At 38.5% G+C, this 16,691-nt stretch overlaps 1 protein-coding gene and 1 pseudogene across 1 annotated transcript; both read right to left on the bottom strand.

Moving 5' to 3' along the window:
* Nucleotides 1–7,703: 7,703 nt before the first annotated feature.
* On the bottom strand, nucleotides 7,704–9,195 carry LOC137612496 (chemokine XC receptor 1-like; annotated as a pseudogene).
* LOC137612495 (chemokine XC receptor 1-like) lies at nucleotides 8,554–13,307 on the bottom strand. The gene is made up of 5 exons (XM_068341037.1): nucleotides 13,078–13,307; nucleotides 12,851–12,980; nucleotides 11,541–12,621; nucleotides 9,202–9,367; nucleotides 8,554–8,609 (listed from the first exon to the last, which is right to left on the bottom strand). The coding sequence occupies exons 1-4, from the start codon at nucleotides 13,305–13,307 to the stop codon at nucleotides 9,321–9,323; spliced, it is 1,488 nt and encodes a 495-aa protein (XP_068197138.1). The 3' UTR covers nucleotides 8,554–8,609; nucleotides 9,202–9,320.
* Between the last annotated feature and the right edge of the window lie 3,384 nt (nucleotides 13,308–16,691).

Genomic DNA, 16,691 nt, shown 5'->3' with positions numbered 1-16,691 from the left:
AGGTGTTGACGATGCAAATGAAACGGATGACAGATGGTGAGCCTTGCAATTGCTCACTGTGCAGATAATGGATGGAGGTAATCAAATTCCTCTGAGGCTCTGGGACTTTCTTCAGAACTTTCTCATCAATTGCACCATCAAACAGTACTGTCATCAAATGCATCCCCCTCTACCTCAAAAGAAGTAATACAAAGAAGTTACAAGATTTTATTTGCAGATAGTCTTGCCCATGTTCTACAGCAAATGTTGAAAATACCCTGTTCTCTTAATGTTTGTGGAACTGACGGACTCCACAGATAAAAGATTTGTTTTAAAGGCATGGACTTCATCTCTTTATGGGCGAATCCAGGTGTTGTTTTATCTTCATACATGTCTTTGTATGTGTAGCCAGGGATCAGATGACTAGCAGACAATCATGTACTGCCACTAGAACATCATCAGGCCACCAAAGTGGGTCCACAAGGGGAGAATCTGCTGTTTTCCATCCACACAAACCCAACTGTTATGCTCCCTGATGAAAGGTTTCATTGATTATCCACCCAAGCTGAGAGTTTTTAATGAATATTAGCATCTGATGTGTGTTTTTCACTGGAAATTTAGTTATTGAACTGCTGTTCAATAAGTAAATTTCCCGCTCAGTGTGGTGACACCCGTTTGATTTTCATAGGGCCCAGTTTGAAGGTCAGTTTAATGGTCCATTCGTGTTTTGTATTCGTCTTGCTTCAGTGGAAGCTTCAAAACAAAGAGGGTCAGGCAACGTGCTAAATGAGATATGTTTTATGAGTCAAACATGTCATTAAAATTGCAATAAGTAATCGTGGGATCTGTTGTATCGCGTAACTTATTCTCTGCAGAATCTATCAAAGTATCTACGGGGGAATTCATTCGCTGGTACCAGTGTAGAAGACAAATGCTGTCCTGTCAGACAAGACTCGAAAATGCCAATTCTGTATCTGTAAAGCATTTTCCTGCCACAACACTCAAAAGCGGCATAATACTGCAACATTTCTCTTTCACACTTCCAGCTATGATAACAGCTTCAAGTGTCAAACATATGTCGGCAAAAAAAGCGTAGGAGAAAGTATCACAGAGGCAAAGTGAAGGAGGTATGCTAAATATCACAAGTTTTTTTTATGTGTCAGGTGATGCTGTTTTTTTTTATTTTTTATTGAATAAATGTGATAATTGCTCCTTGAAACTTTCATTACAGTACACCATATTGGTTATGTTAAAGGTGCTAAAGCATTTGCTTCCATTCCTTTTTGCATTTGTACAAAAACACTGGTGCAGCAGTTTTCTGACAGGCTTGTCGGTGACCCGCTAGAACTGTCTTTTTCTAACAAACACATGTAATGAGAGGAAAAATTCATGATGACAAACTATATTGCTAGAAAAGTATTATGTATGAGCGTCAGATGTGTTTTTCTCTTGTTCCCTGCTCTAGCACATCCAGGGCACATATAGCCAGGTGAGCGTAATTCACTTTTTCTAACTCGTTTGGATTATCTCTCCCTCAGTTAACTTAGCCTGTGTGAAATTCCCAGCTAACTATAATCATGGTGAAATCTCAAAACAACGGCATGTGAAATTTCTTAATGAATTCCTTTGTTTCTGACTGGCACAGATGAGGAATGAGAAAGGCACATGTATGGTGAGTGTTTAGTTAGGCGAGCCCATGTGATGGCGCCCGTTCACGGCTGACAGAGCGTTGGTATCCTCGGGCATGGCTGCCAAGCTGCCAGTCTGTGCCGTCACACCTTGCTGCCTTTAAAGATTGCCCTGCAGAGATGGGGAGGGGGTACAGAGGGCCTCACATTTTTAACAACGCACAGTCTGGCAACCCAGGAGGGTTTACGACTCAGGATCGATGCCAAGAACTGCCCACCAGAGAGAGGGAGGGGTGAGGGGAGAGGGGGGAGTAAGACACAAGGAGATATGAGGGTAAAACACACATCCAGTGTCAGGCATCCATCAGTCACATTCACACAAGATATGTGTGTATGAAAATGTGTGTGTGTGTGTGTGTGTGTGTGTGTGTGTGTGTGTGCACGCGCGCGTCTCACATGCATGTGTGTGTGAGGAAAAGCAGCGAGGCCTAATTTTGGGGTCTATATCCGAATGCATACTGTGTCAAATGAATTCATCTGGCTTTCTCTATGGCATGTTAAGGGACAAAAAAAGTGTGCACACATATCATATTATCACACACACACACACACACACACACACACACACACACACACACACACACACACACACACACACACACACACACACACACACACACACACACACACACACACACACACACACACACACACACAAATGGCAGTGGATGGCAGAATGTAAATGAGCTGGTTATTACACAGCAACGTTCATCAAGCTGAGCTGGAAAGACTTCAATGGCCCTGATGAATATGCATGCAAATTTGTTAATTAAGTTAATTATTCTGCTGAAAATTCATTTGTCTTCCCAAGGACATTTCTGCGATGATTTTAACATGTTTCCACCATTAGTCATGCACGGTGCTATTGAAAATCACTTCTGTTCACCTTTTGGAAAGTTGCGTCCAAAAAAGAGGGATCGAACCTTTACAAATGAGGAGGATGAGGGAAGAAGCAGGAAGAGGACAACATGTCAGGGTGTGGAGTGTGGACGAAGGTAGACGGCAGCTGGTGCAGCCTGAGGATAAAGACTGGTAAGCCAAAAAGTATGGTCTGCAGGATATTAGCTCAGTGGGTAGAGTATTGAAGAATCGGTGCCAGGTCTGGGGGTCTAGTTCTCATTGGGACCATCCAAAAAATGTTGCCATTCATAATGCTGCAAAATACATTGGATCAAAATTTATGTTTTAAGATATCATGTGAGGCTATGTTATGTTTTTTGATTACAGAAATGTAACTTCTGCTCTGTGGAGGTAAATAAGTAAATAAATGTTCTGTCTGACAAAATAAATTCAATAGCATTTAATAGCATGCACTATAGATTCATGATTCATTTAATTGGTGTCACTTTTGTTCTATGTTTTTTTGCAAATGTACAGTTGAAATTTTAAAAAAATGAATTCATTTTAAAGATAAGTATGTGTGCGCAGTAACCCATTATTCTTAATGTATCCAAAATTTAAATATACACAGGAAACTTTTTTACATTTTAAGTTAGAAAGTCGATTGGTTCTTTTTTGGTTGATGTTGTTGTTTGGCATCTCTAAGAGTGCAGTTTGAGACATAATGGTTTTCATATGAACAAAATGCTATTTATTTTAATAAACATATCTTAAATTTGACCATATTACTTGGTTACTTGTTTATGGAAATTTTTGATTGAAATGCAACATGATTTGAGACTAATGTAAATAAGCAATGCCAGAACTAAGGCATTTTCTCTTATTAATGGTCAAATGATGTCTGGTCAAAGCAGCCTCAGATCAAAGCTTGATCGAAATCCCTCAAAGATATTATAAACTGGTAGGCTATACTTCCAGGACGAATGCCCTGTCCTTACTCACAACTGAAAAACATTGTCCAATTTTCTACGGTGCTACAAAGTAAAAGCTATCTGAAATGCTGGTAAACACGAAACATTAAAAGTGAAAGTTTAAAATCAAGAATCCTTGTTAAAAGAATCATAATAAAGATGAAAAAATGGGATGGGAAATCCAGATGGGAAATTTTCAGCAACAACATGTGGACACATGGCTTAATACATCAAATGGTCAGTCTCACGATAAGCAGCTAAGTCCTTTGGAGTGTTCCGATTTTAAATATCCAGATGTTTGATTTGTTAATGAAGTTGCCATGTTTTGTTCATCAAAATATTTTTCTCTCTGGTAACAGCAGGTATGTAAGGGAGACTTGAATATACACTATAAAGATAAACTGTGTGAGGTATACAGAGAAAGGCTATTTTTGGAAAGGCTACTTTTTTGCCAAAAAAGTTGACTTACAAGGAAAACCTGGAAAATATGTTGAAAGTGTGTGTGTGTGTGTGTGTGTGTGTGTGTGTGTGTGTGTGTGTGTGTGTGTGTGTGTGTGTGTGTGTGTGTGTGTGTGTGTGTGTGTGTGTGTGTGTGTGTGTGTGACGGATATGAAAATACCTCAGGATATAATCAGTACTTTGGCCAAATCAGAAAGAAACAGCAAGTGTCTCTAGTGGAGGACTATAGCACTATAATTACAAACTAAAGGTCAAAAGGCAGCAGTTTTATCTAATATCTATCCAATGCCCTTGATGCCCTTGAACATTGGATGTATGATAAACTGCATCCCACCCTTATTTTGAACATTTTCTTCCAATGACAAATTCAATCAGGATGAGGTGCATTAGCGAAATGTCACACTTGCCAACGTACGTCATTTAAGGATTAAGTCATCTATATTTGTTTGCTAAACAGTTGTTTGTAATGATAAGACTGACACGCATTTCCCTGACAGTCCAGATTAACAAGTAATAAGACTTTATTAGCAATATGCACAAAACACACACACACACACATTCAAACATTTGCAAGGCATCAATTAAATTCACATATGGTACAAGTAATTATCGTTATAGATAACTGAAATTAAAGGGGAGATAGCAATGTGAAAAAGGAGGCTGAGTTGCCCTGGAGAAAAGAAGAGCAGGGTTGTGAATGTTAGGGCCAGGGAGGGCTAGTCACAGAGTAAGAAAACAGCAGCAGCTGTGTAGCTTGTGGCTAAAAACAGGATTGAACAACAACATCATTTGCTAAGAAAATGATCTGGGAAAAGAGATACTGACTTTGAGATTAGAAATGAAATGCCTTCGATTGCCTTTTCTATTTCAGTTTAGCTTATTTTAATATATTGTCTCTTAGTTCTGGTAATTTCATCTCATAATTGTTATTATATATTCATAATAAACTCCACATATACTGTTACATTTGCATAATAAAACCAAAAAATGTAAAACTCAAATCTCAGTCATTTTCCCACCAGCAGACACTCCACAGCAAGGTAGGTCAATATCTGAATCTTCTTTGTCTATAAGCTGTTTGAAAATTGCTGCAATCTGAGTATTGTCTTAAAAAATAGTAAAGTAGCTGTTGTCATAACTTAATGAAGTTGCACATGCAGGCAAACTCACCACTTTATAGGTCACTGCAAAACGTGTTTACTGACTCATTTATTTTTGCACTATTTAAAAATACAGTATCCATTATTTTGCTGCTATCACACATGCAGAGATAGCATTCGGCACCAAACCTTCTCCCAGAGCCTGCCAGGGAATGTGTGAGCACATCCGTGACTGCTCTGCCCTTGACTTGTATCCATTCATCCAAGCATGCTGGATGGTTTAGTTAATTAAGCTTAATCTACCCCCAGAGACAGATATGAGTGCTGTTACAGTGGCCCGCTGAGTTCTCCCTGTACACTCTTCTCTGGACCCCTCATGGAGCCATCAGGGCCATGCTACTCAACCATGTTCAAGTACACTGGTGGGGCTCTGGAGAAACACATTACATATAATAGAGTTAAAATACCTGGACCACAGAGGAGGAAAAGGGTTTTTTTTAAAAGTTGGATTACTGGTATAATATAGATAAATCGTTTAACTAATTTTTGACTAGCATAATTGAGAAAAAAAGCAACCAAACACACATGGATGGTTGATTTAGGGCATACTTGACTGCGTGACTGCAGTCAGTTATATTATAGTTTACTGATCATGCTCTTGAGCTAATTTGTTTATTCTGTGTCACAGAAACAAGGTCACTGCAGATGGAAAATACTTCATAATACATTGTTCGTTATGAAAGAAAGAAGTAAGTGAAAAAAGTTAACCACACTAAGAATTTGAAATTATGGTTAGTTGATGGCACAATGCACACTGTGGGATTGATTGATGCTTACACATAAAAGACATAGACAAAGCAATTGGACACAGAAGTAAAAAAAAAAAAAAATCAGAAATACAACAAATGATTTTTAATATGCAACTTGTCTTCAAACATATATCATGGGATGTATTGAATTATAAAATAAGATATCAAGTGGATTGAAGATTAAAACCACTCATTTTTGATGCCATCTTGTGGGTTGAGTTGTGAAGTGCAATAAAATCATCAGATTAAGCTCGTGAGAAGTTTACATGCTTGTTAGAATGTTTACAGTACATAACGTAGAGTTGTTTTGATAGATATAAAATATCCATTTAACTTTTTTCTGTGTTGTAAAACCTTGGTTGGTTTTCACAGAAAACCAACCAAGGCAAGGTGCTATTAAGCACCATTTTCACACATTGTCATTGAATGCATCTACCATAGCAGCCAGTATTTACATAGGTCTCACCAGCTCTGCCCACAAGTCATGCTGATGCTGAAATGATTTTTTTTTCTCATGTCAACAAGTTGATCTACTGTTCCAAACGTTTACTTGTGTTTGAAACATGATTGCAGATGTTATAGTTGACATCACTATGACAGATATTCACACATGCTGCAGAATAGCATAGAATAGAAAAATAACATTCATCAAAATGCATAGATTAATGGAGCATGCATTAATTACTGTACATGGATTGTTTTGTTTGGAAAGAATTGTGGTGTTCCATCATCTCGTTAGGGTTGAGCACTATAAAAAAGAAAAAGGGATGTCATTGTGAGGTTGACCTTACCGTTCATCTATTAAATGTGGTAGGCAGGTATCTTTATTAATCCCCTAAGGAGGTTACACCAAGGAAAATGTCATCTCCGTTACACTACACACAGCATATTAAGCGCACAAAAAGCACACAAAAAGAAGTACATGACACCATTCAAGATGTAAAACGTGAACACACCATTAACTATACAAATAAAAAAGTCATAAATAAGCATAAATTGAAATGCTATGCAAAGTAGTATAAAGTGTTTATAGTGGCAAAAAACAGTGGTATTGTGTGTGTCAGTCAGTCCTCTCCTTTTTCTCCCCCAGGGAGGAGTTGAACAGTTTGATGGCTCGAGGGATGAAGGAGTTCTTCAGTCTGCTGGTCCTGCATGTCGGGAGGTGCAGTCTCTGGCTGGTCAGGCTTCTCAGGCTTCTTTGGTTGTTGGCAACGGTGTGCAGAGGGTGGCTAACATCGTTCATGATATCCAGCAGTTTGTCCAGAGTTCTCTTCTCTGCCACCTTTGCCAAGAGGGTCCAGCTTCCTCCCGAACACTGAGCTGGCTCGCCTGATCAGCTTCTCCAGCCTGGAGAGGTCTGCCTTTGTCACCCTGCCATTTATTCACCCAAAGAAAAGTACAGAAAGGATATACAACTAACTAAATGTAATTTTATACCTGTGCAAATATATTACAGTTAAAGTGCATCAACACTAATTCCAGAAGGCTGAGAAAGTGTAAACTTGAAAGCATTCCAACATAACAACACACACACACACACACACACACACACACACACACACACACACACACACACACACACACACACACACACACACACACACACACACACACACACACACACACACACACACACACACTTATACACAAAACTGGTTATAGGTGTTCGTAGACACAATCATTTACTAGAGATAATTCTAAGCAGAGCCAAATGATGACACACTTGAAACTTAGATAAAGCCTATAAGCATTTACAGATTTTATACAAATTCCATTTAAATATAAAAGGTTATTTGAAGATAGATCTAACATAACAGCAAAGTATTGTGCAATAAAGGCAACATTCTGAATAAGAAATTATTTGTCCAGTTTCTGTCTCTCGGTTCTTCTTCCTGACATTCTCACACTGTAAAAGTTGTGAAAGTCATCCTCTTACCGTTTTTGAGAGCATATAAACAAGAAGGTTCATAAAACAATGAGAAAAAGCAAGTACAGTATACAACAAATCGAATAAGCATTCCATAAGTTATCATAGTCATAACAGCCATCAGGTTTGTACAAAGACTGGGCAAAAACTATGGTATTGTAAATTCCCCAAGAGATAAAGAATGCTGCAACCATACATGACAACTACTACAGTTTGATGGCTCTTTCTGTTTGAAGCTTGCAGAACTGTCTTGAGGATGGCAGAATAGTAAAATATGACAGCAAGTGGAGGCGGCACGGTGGCGCAGTGGGTAGTGGTGTTGCCTTACAGCAAGACGGTTCTGGGCAAAAGTCCCGCTCTGTGCGTTTGCGTAACATGCTGTAGATAAGTAAACAAGACAAGGAAGTAACACTAGTATTAATTAAATAAGTTACAAAGACTCCATCAGAGGTTTCGGTCAAGCAGTTAATCAATTAATGTTAGAAAAGTATTTTATGAAGTAAAAATGAGCAGCAATAATTGAAATTATAAACACCTATTGAGAAAAAAGTCACCAAAGACCCAGTGATTCAGGTGGTAGACAGCCCAGAAAGGAAGATTGATGGTAAAGACCAAGTCAGAGAGGATCATGTTCAAGATAGACAAATTTGTGACATTTCGGGGCTTCTCCTAAAAGAAGGGAACACATAGGAGGAGAATGTTCCCTGTCAGACTGAAATTGACGATCAAAATGAAGAAACCACTAATGGTTCAAAGTCAAACATCTCATCACACTAGTATACCACATCCAGACTGATGCTGTCAGCTTTGTTGCTCAATGTGGTGTTGATTATTTCCTAGGAAACAAAAACAAACCATTGTTTGACAAAATGTACTTCAAACTGAGCAATTTCTCACATATTTATTTTAAAGAAGTAATACCTTGCAAAATATTCAAAAATAGATAGCAGTAGGTTACCATGGTCTATGAGGTCAGTATTGTATTAACATAGTATACAGTATATACAGTATATATCCCAGATCTGTTTAGAAATATTTTATTAGGGTAAAGGGTAAAATTATATATTTGATAAACAAGATGATTTGTTTCTTGTTCTTCCTTCCGGTTTTGAACACGCACAACTGCGTGTTATATGTATATATATATATATATATATATATATATATATATATATATATATATATACACACACACACACACACACACACACACACACACACACACACACACACACACACACACACACACACACACACACACACAGTATGTATATATAGGAAGTTGCCCTGAATCCACTGAAATGTTGTCTTTATATACAATCTGGAAAAAAAAACCCAAAAAAACTCCGCTGTGGTATTATAGTTGTGGTTCCTCTTTCACTCTCACATTAAGTCAGAGGTGCTGCACTCTGAAATAAACATATTTACAATTCAAGAGGGTGGCGCAGTGGGTAGCACTGTTGCCGCACAGCAAGGCGGTTCTGGGTTGGAGTCCCGCTCTGTGTGGAGTTTGCATGTTCTCCCCGTGTCTGCGTGGGTCTCCCGCCTCACGCCCTAAGACAAGCTGGGATAGGCTCCAAGCGGATGAAGCGAGCTGAGAAAATGAATGAATGAACAATTAAATAGAAACTTGTCAGAACATCCGTTTTTTCTTGAAAATTGCAGTGAGGGTTATTCACTAATCAAACCAGACAAACCAGAAGTTAAATTAAGTGATATTTATTTCATTGGAAAGCAAGAAAAGCAACAGTGAAAATATCATCATCTAAAAATAAACACTACAACCAATCAACTACACCTAATACACATTACATTGTTGAAAAGAAGGTGTGACATCTATTAAATGCCGGCAGTGAAAATGTTCAATATTTGATCCACATGATTGGCATGAAAAAAGAGAATGCAGGTAATCAAAGTAAATCATATATTACATAGATTACATATTGTTATCTCAAAAACAATGCATGATTATTATGAAAATTTAAAGTTTTTAGAAGCCTTCCATGCGCAGTGCCATTATATTGTACAACAGATTACCATCATCAGACAGACACTACACTCGGCATAATAACATGTTGCACCACTCTAGACTGTATACCCCACTACAAACATGGCTATAAATCACTTATCATTTACACATTGCACTAAATATATTTCCCTCCCCAATGGTCAGATGAGGCAAGTTTTATGTAGACTTCAAGTCTCCACTGTGGTAAGAATTTTTTTCACTGTACATGAAACGCATGTTATTTTACAACTGAACCTCAAGTTTTACCATATTGTGTTGAATGTCACCATTGTGCTATTCAGGAAAAGTAAAGTAAACCTCCTAACTATGTCTTGATGGTTTGTTAATGCTTTTTGCTCAACTCATCAGGTATTACCATTTATGAGCAGGCATACGGGTGTATCTAAATAATTGAGTTTTTTAATCAGCTGTATGCTGTTGCTTATTTTTACAGTGTTAACATGTTGATATTTTCCAGAATCTTTAAGTCTGCATATTCATCTGTGTCATTAGCTGTCACCAGTGTATGACATTAACATGTGTCTCATACCACTGCTGCATCCCAAAACAAAATTTTATACCAATAATTATTTCAGCCAATTCAACTACATCAGATGGTCGAGGTAGGAGTTTCTTTGTTTCACTTTTGAAACAAACCACACTTCAAACCTAATGTGAGCTGTTAAGTTTGTGTATCCTCAGGGATATCAGGAGGATTAACTATCTCTGAATATGTGTCAATCAAAAATCAGAATAAGTGGGGATTTATTCCTTTTCTTCCAATTGTGCCAAGATTTGTTGCAGATGTAGCAGACAGCCCTGATAGCCAAAAGCTCTAATTTTATCAGATTTCTTTTATTATTAATAACCATTGTTTTATACACATACTAGTGGGAAATTCCACAATAAAAGAATAATATCAGACTTGGTTTTCTTTTTTTTCTCTGCTGTCACAAGAAAACAAACCACTGTGTCAGACGAAGCCGTAACGGCTCCATATGTGTGGAACGGATAAACACGAAGACGAAGGCTGCTTTGGCATTACGATCTGGCCATCCGGGTAGACGCCGGCTTTGTGAGTTTGGTCCTGGTGAATAAATCATCGGGGTTCCCCACACGACAACGTGACGTCCGTCACAATCAAAGAATAAAAACCGCTATGTTTGATGAAGCCAAAACGGCTCCGTAAAGTGAGAGACCTGGACAAATGTCTCTCACTTTACGGAGTCGCTAGCTACTAATACGGCTAGCGGCCCTAACTTCCAGGTAGACGCCCGGAAAACTGTACAGTGTGTTTGCATTATATGTCGATGGACATTAAACAGAAAATAGAGTATTTTGGTGGTGACAGCTGTTTATTTAATTCCACAATGCTCTCAGGAGCTCTTGTTCACGTGATTCCTTCTGGCAGATGATTGGTTGGGTACTTTAGTGGGTGGATTTAAAGCATGACAATGTCAGGTTTTCAAGTGAGCTTATTCAAATATATAGGTGGGGAAATAGACTGAGCCATGCTGCATGTTACAAGCTTGGATTTTTAGTTACCATATTTAGTACAAATGAGGGTATTATTCATTTCCACTTCAGAGGGAAATAGTCTCTTATTTGAAACAGGTTATTAGGCAAGTCTCTTATCCTAACTCTTAATCATTTTAAGAAGGAAATATGGTATTGGCATTTGATTATTTTGTTTTTATCACAGCTTAAAGTTAGGGTTTCACTTTCGCTGTCTAAATCCATTAAAATGAAAAGTCCTCACCACTTGTTATGGAAGTGAGCGTGTGACGGCCTTGCCTGCTGCGAATGCTGTTGTAATTGTGGCCCCAGCTCTTCAGCATTCTCTTTAAGTGGTTTTTGAATTTAACTCCTAGAAAAACATAAAACACAGGATTGAGGCAGCAGTGTGAAAAGGCAAGAAGACGGCCAATGTACATAGCATAATCAAGTTTCTTTGATATATCACAGCTTTTAGCTAAAGCATCTGAGTCAGCATATGGCTGGGGCCAGAAATATAAAGACTGCAGAAATATCATTATATTATAAGGTCCCCATCCCAGAAAGAAAACAAACATGAGAGTGAAAATAAGTTTTAAGGTTCTGCTCTTCCTCCTTTGGGACATGGGTTGCAGTAATCTACATGTGATCTGAGAATAGCAAAAAAGGAATACCACTGATGTAATCATGAAGAGAATGTTTTGCTGGTAGATTCCCCATAAGCCCCAGTAAGAATTCACATAAACACAGTAGTTCTGTTCCAGGACTTTGGTGAAGATTAAGGCTGGACAAGAAACCAGTACACTCACTGCCCAAATAATCAAAGATACCAGGACACTGTAGAGGCCTTTGGTGGACACAATGTCAGACAGAGGATTCATAACAGCTACATAACGTTGAACAGCCATCAGGATGAGGAGGATACCGCTACTGTAAAAGCCAACATTGAAGATAAAAGTGACTATTTTACATGCAGGTTCCCCTAAAGTCCATCCGTACATGTGGTCATGGATCCAGAAAGGCAGACCGGAGGTGAAGAACAGATCTGATACAGCCATGTTCATGATGAAGGCATTGGTGAGGGATCTTAGATTCTCATACTTTGTTAGGATCACAATGACCAGGACATTGCCAAACAGACTGAAGATCACTACAAGGGAAAACAACATTGGAGTGAAGATGGCACCAAAGTGCTCAATGCTTGTTGTGTCACACAGTTCATTGTCATAGTCGTAGGAAAAGTTGTCTGTGGTTGCATCAAATCCTGGGTCAAGAGTGACGCTTGAAGAAGCTGTAACTCCAAAGTCTTCAGTCATGTCCATGTTTCCTCGGTAAGACGGTACAGCCTAAATTAAAAAGAGAATGGCTAAAGGAGTAAAACAGGTCAGATTACACTCGATTAAACTTTTAATAAGAGGCTTCTTTAATTTATTATAACACTGTCATTTGCAAACATCATGGTCCATGTGGAATCCAGTCTAACTTCATTTGTCTGCCTTTCCATCACCACTACAAACAGGAAGGGGCTTGGAGCTGATAGGTGTTGCAGTCCCACCTCTATGCTGAACACCTCACCACTGTTCTGTTGCCCTCGTACATGTCCTGTACTATTCTAATGTACTTCTCTGCCACTCCAGACTTCCTCATGCAGTACCACAGTTCCTCTCTGGGCACCCTGTCATAAACTTTCTCTGGAACATGTATTCTTATAGTTTAACCCCATAAAAGGGGTTCAACTTTTTATGAGATCAATGCTTGTTTTAGGAGTCAATGGCGAAGACCGACAACCAGTGACCCCTAACCGGCAGCTGCCGACAACCATCAACAACCACCAAATGCCCTCAACCAAGCCCAGGACCCCAATAGCCCCACCCAAGCTGAGCACGCGGGCCCAGACCAAGTAGTCAGTCCCCAACAGTAGTCCCCAGCCATAGGCCCCAGAGGGCCGAGCCTCACTAGAAGTGCCATCGCATGTGGAGTCACCACTACCCTCCCTGTTAAAATGTTTCCCCGATCCCCGACAAGGAAGCATTCTCCCAACCCTGTGCTAAAGGGTTGGGAGAATAGCTTCTGACCTCCTTCTGACACATAGTTCTGACCTCCTCTGTACTTCTCCATCAACATCCTCAAGGCAAATAATGCACCTCTTACTAGGCATGAACCCAAATACTCACTTCTGTCCTGAGACTAGCCTTTATTGCTTGTCCCCACAACTTCTTGTGTGACTCCACTTTATCCTTCTATAGTTTCCACAACTCTGCATATCAGAGAGTTGCACAAGCACACTCTTCCACCATTCCTTGAGCATCTTCTTAGCTGTTATGCTTAGCTGCTCTCTCAGTGTATTCTCCTCTCCTCTCCTCTGTCCTCTCAGTATCCGTCTCTTCTTTGCTAGACTCTTTTCTTGTATGGTTTCCTGTACTTTAGGGTTCCACCACCAAGTCTCCTTCTCCCCTTTCCTACCAGAAGAGCACTCTCTTGCTTGTTTCTCTGATCACCTTGGCTATAATGGTCAAATCTTCTGGGGACCCCTCCTGTTCACCAATATCCTTTCTCACTTCTTGTCTCAAAGTCGCATAACACTGTTCCTTCTCTGCTCTTCTTAATCTTCTTCCCCACCACCAGATTCATCTTACACACCACCACCCTATACTGTTTAACTACACTCTCCCCTACCACTATCTTACAGTCAGTGACCTCCTTCAGATGATGTCATTTGTAAAAAATATAACCCACCTGAGGGCCTTTACTTCTGATCTTACAGGTCACCAAAGGTTTTTGCCTGTTCTGGAAAGTGTTAATTATTGCCATGTCGATCCTTTTTGCAAAGTCTACCAGCACATGCCCCTCTAAGTTCCAGATGCCAAACTTACCCATCACTTTTTCATCACCTCTATTTCCTTCCCCAACATGTTCATTAAAATCTGCACAAACCACAAATCTCTCTGTCCCTGGATTACTCCGACTAAATTCTTCTACCTTCATCCAGAAGTTCTCCTTCCCCTCCAGCTGACATCCTACCTGTGAGGCATAACAACTAATCATATTGTACATGACACCCTTAATTTCAAGTCACCTCAATCAAAGTTATCACTCAATCTATGGTTGAACTCAAAATTGAGGGTTACAGTTAGATTGAATAAAATTATCCATTGATTGTAGAATAAACAACAGTTTAGATAAACACATTTATGAAGAGATAGCATTTATTTGTCAAGATTGCTTCACGTAAGCACTGTCAGATTACCTCATGCAACTGACAGATAACAGCTTACAAAACCATCAAAGATTTAGCTGGCAGAGTGAATTCTGATCGTTTGGACACTCAGGTATTATTTTTGTTTCTCCAGGGCTGTATTTCTGCTGTTACGAGTGTGAATGTGAGGATGTCACTGAGTTGTACTGACTGGAATTTTCAGCTTGACTATGTGTATCATAAGCAAAAAAGTAACCAAATATTTCAAATAGTATACAATGCAAGCCTAATTTATTTCAACAGAAATTTCATTTGTATTATTATTGCTGATATTAAAAATGTGTACTATTATGTGACTGCTTCCCTTTTTTACTGTACTGTCTGTACATTTCACACATTACAAATATTTTATGAAAACAAGCAATAATTTTACAAGACAAAACATTGTAAACTTCAACTTCATTGTTGCCTAACCTTACCTTATGAGAGATATGATTTAACAGTAAATGATAGAAAATGTACTATACCTGCACTAAGGTTGTGCATGCATCAGAGTCCTTCACGCAAATTTCACAGGGAAGCTGAACTAGGAGTTTCAGAATTACCAACCTCAAAGGTGAACAGAAATCAAAGACTTTTTTTCAGATCTGCTCTCTGTGGGATCACTTATTTTCAACAGTGCCAATTACAAGATGGGTTCCCTTACAAATAAGGCTTGCTAATACTGACCATTATTTACTGAATTCATGCATTTTTAAGATTTGCTATCATAAGCCTACTCTTGCTGACATAGTAATTACACAGTATTATCATATTAATCGCCCCACCTATGTATTTGAAAAAGCTCACTTGAAAAATTGTCACGCTGTCATGGTATCACTGACAATCAAGCGCCCAACCAATCACGGCGCCCAACTAATCACGACACATCTGCCAGATGGAATCACGTGAACAATATGGCATAAGGCATCTGCTATGTTAGGAGAAGAAATAACCATACATTGACTTCCCAGTTGACATAATTTTAGAGCGTCATAACTGTGTGCAACAATCTTCATGTTTTTGAGCAGAAAGTCCAAACAGCAGCAACGAGACAGAAAACGACAACAAATTCTGAGTGAATCTCCGACTGAAAGAGAGGAAAGGATTGTGTCACAAAAAGAGAAGTACTACTTAGCCAGAACAATTGAATGTCAAGCACAAAAGGAAAATCGCCAAGAAAAGGAAAGGTGGGGTATGCAAAAAGTATGCTATACATTCAGTGGGTTAAAGCCTATCAACGAAAGATGTCTGTCATTAGCCATCAAATAAATAAATAAATAAATAAATTAATGCTGTTCACAGTCATTCAAAATGTCATGGCTATTACTATGCTTTTTGTGTTTTGTAGAGATCACAAACAGAGGGAACGTGACAGAAAATGGCAATGTATTCTGTGTGAAACTCCTACTGAAAGAGATTAAAGGATTGCATCACAAAAAGAGAAGTACTACTTAGCCAGAGCCAATGAATGCCAAGCACAAAAGGAAAATTGCCAAGCCAACCAAAGGTGAGGTTTACAAAAGAGTGAGCTTTACATTCACTGAACTAAAGAAATAATATGATATCATATTGGAAGTGCAAAAACAATGGTTAAATCTACTGTATATCGCAAAAGGAATGAATCACTAGCACAAAAAGAAAAGCATCCAGAAAAAGAAAGGTGAGCTATACATTATTCAGTGGTTATCGCGACATACTTCTTATAAGTTATGGTGTAAAGCAGATCATCATTTCAAGTACAAGCATGGGATTCTTCTAATTTTGCGCGCCATCCACTTACATCCAGTACAGGGTATCAGGTTGATATGAAATTTTAAGGATTAAAAATCAGACAAATATTAAGCATTTTATGTTTGGTATGTTTGGTATTTTGGGATTAATTTTTTTTATATAATTTTCTCAAAGATCACAAAATGCGTTTTAGGTCAAGTCTATACATAAATAAAAACCTAATCACCAGGTGGTGATCACAGTTATCTAAATAATGAAAAGGTGTCTTTCTAAGTTATATTTTGATCAGCATTTAATAAAATCTTATTAGCGGAACGAAATAGAATTAGTGTAAACGCTTAAAATTAATTATGTACAAATATTTAAGATTTACCGGTCTACTCGAGTAATTATCATGGGTATTTCAAAAGGTCAACGGTGCAAATTTAACCAGATATAGATTTAAAA

Source organism: Antennarius striatus, chromosome 18 (assembly GCF_040054535.1).
Source record: "Antennarius striatus isolate MH-2024 chromosome 18, ASM4005453v1, whole genome shotgun sequence".
Lineage (NCBI taxonomy): Eukaryota > Metazoa > Chordata > Actinopteri > Lophiiformes > Antennariidae > Antennarius > Antennarius striatus.
This window is presented reverse-complemented; position numbering and strand designations above follow the sequence as displayed.

Excerpts from the sequence above, each read along its gene's own strand:
- LOC137612495 (XM_068341037.1), bottom strand. The coding sequence starts at position 13,307 with ATGCTTCCTTGTCGGGGATCGGGGAAACATTTTAACAGGGAGGGTAGT. Across the intron at positions 12,622-12,850 it reads ACGAGGGCAACAGAACAGTG|GCTGTACCGTCTTACCGAGG; the intron begins GTGAGGTGTTCA and ends TTTTTAATTTAG. Across the intron at positions 9,368-11,540 it reads GCTCACTTCCATAACAAGTG|CTCGCTTCATCCGCTTGGAG; the intron begins GTGAGGACTTTT and ends TCATTTTCTCAG.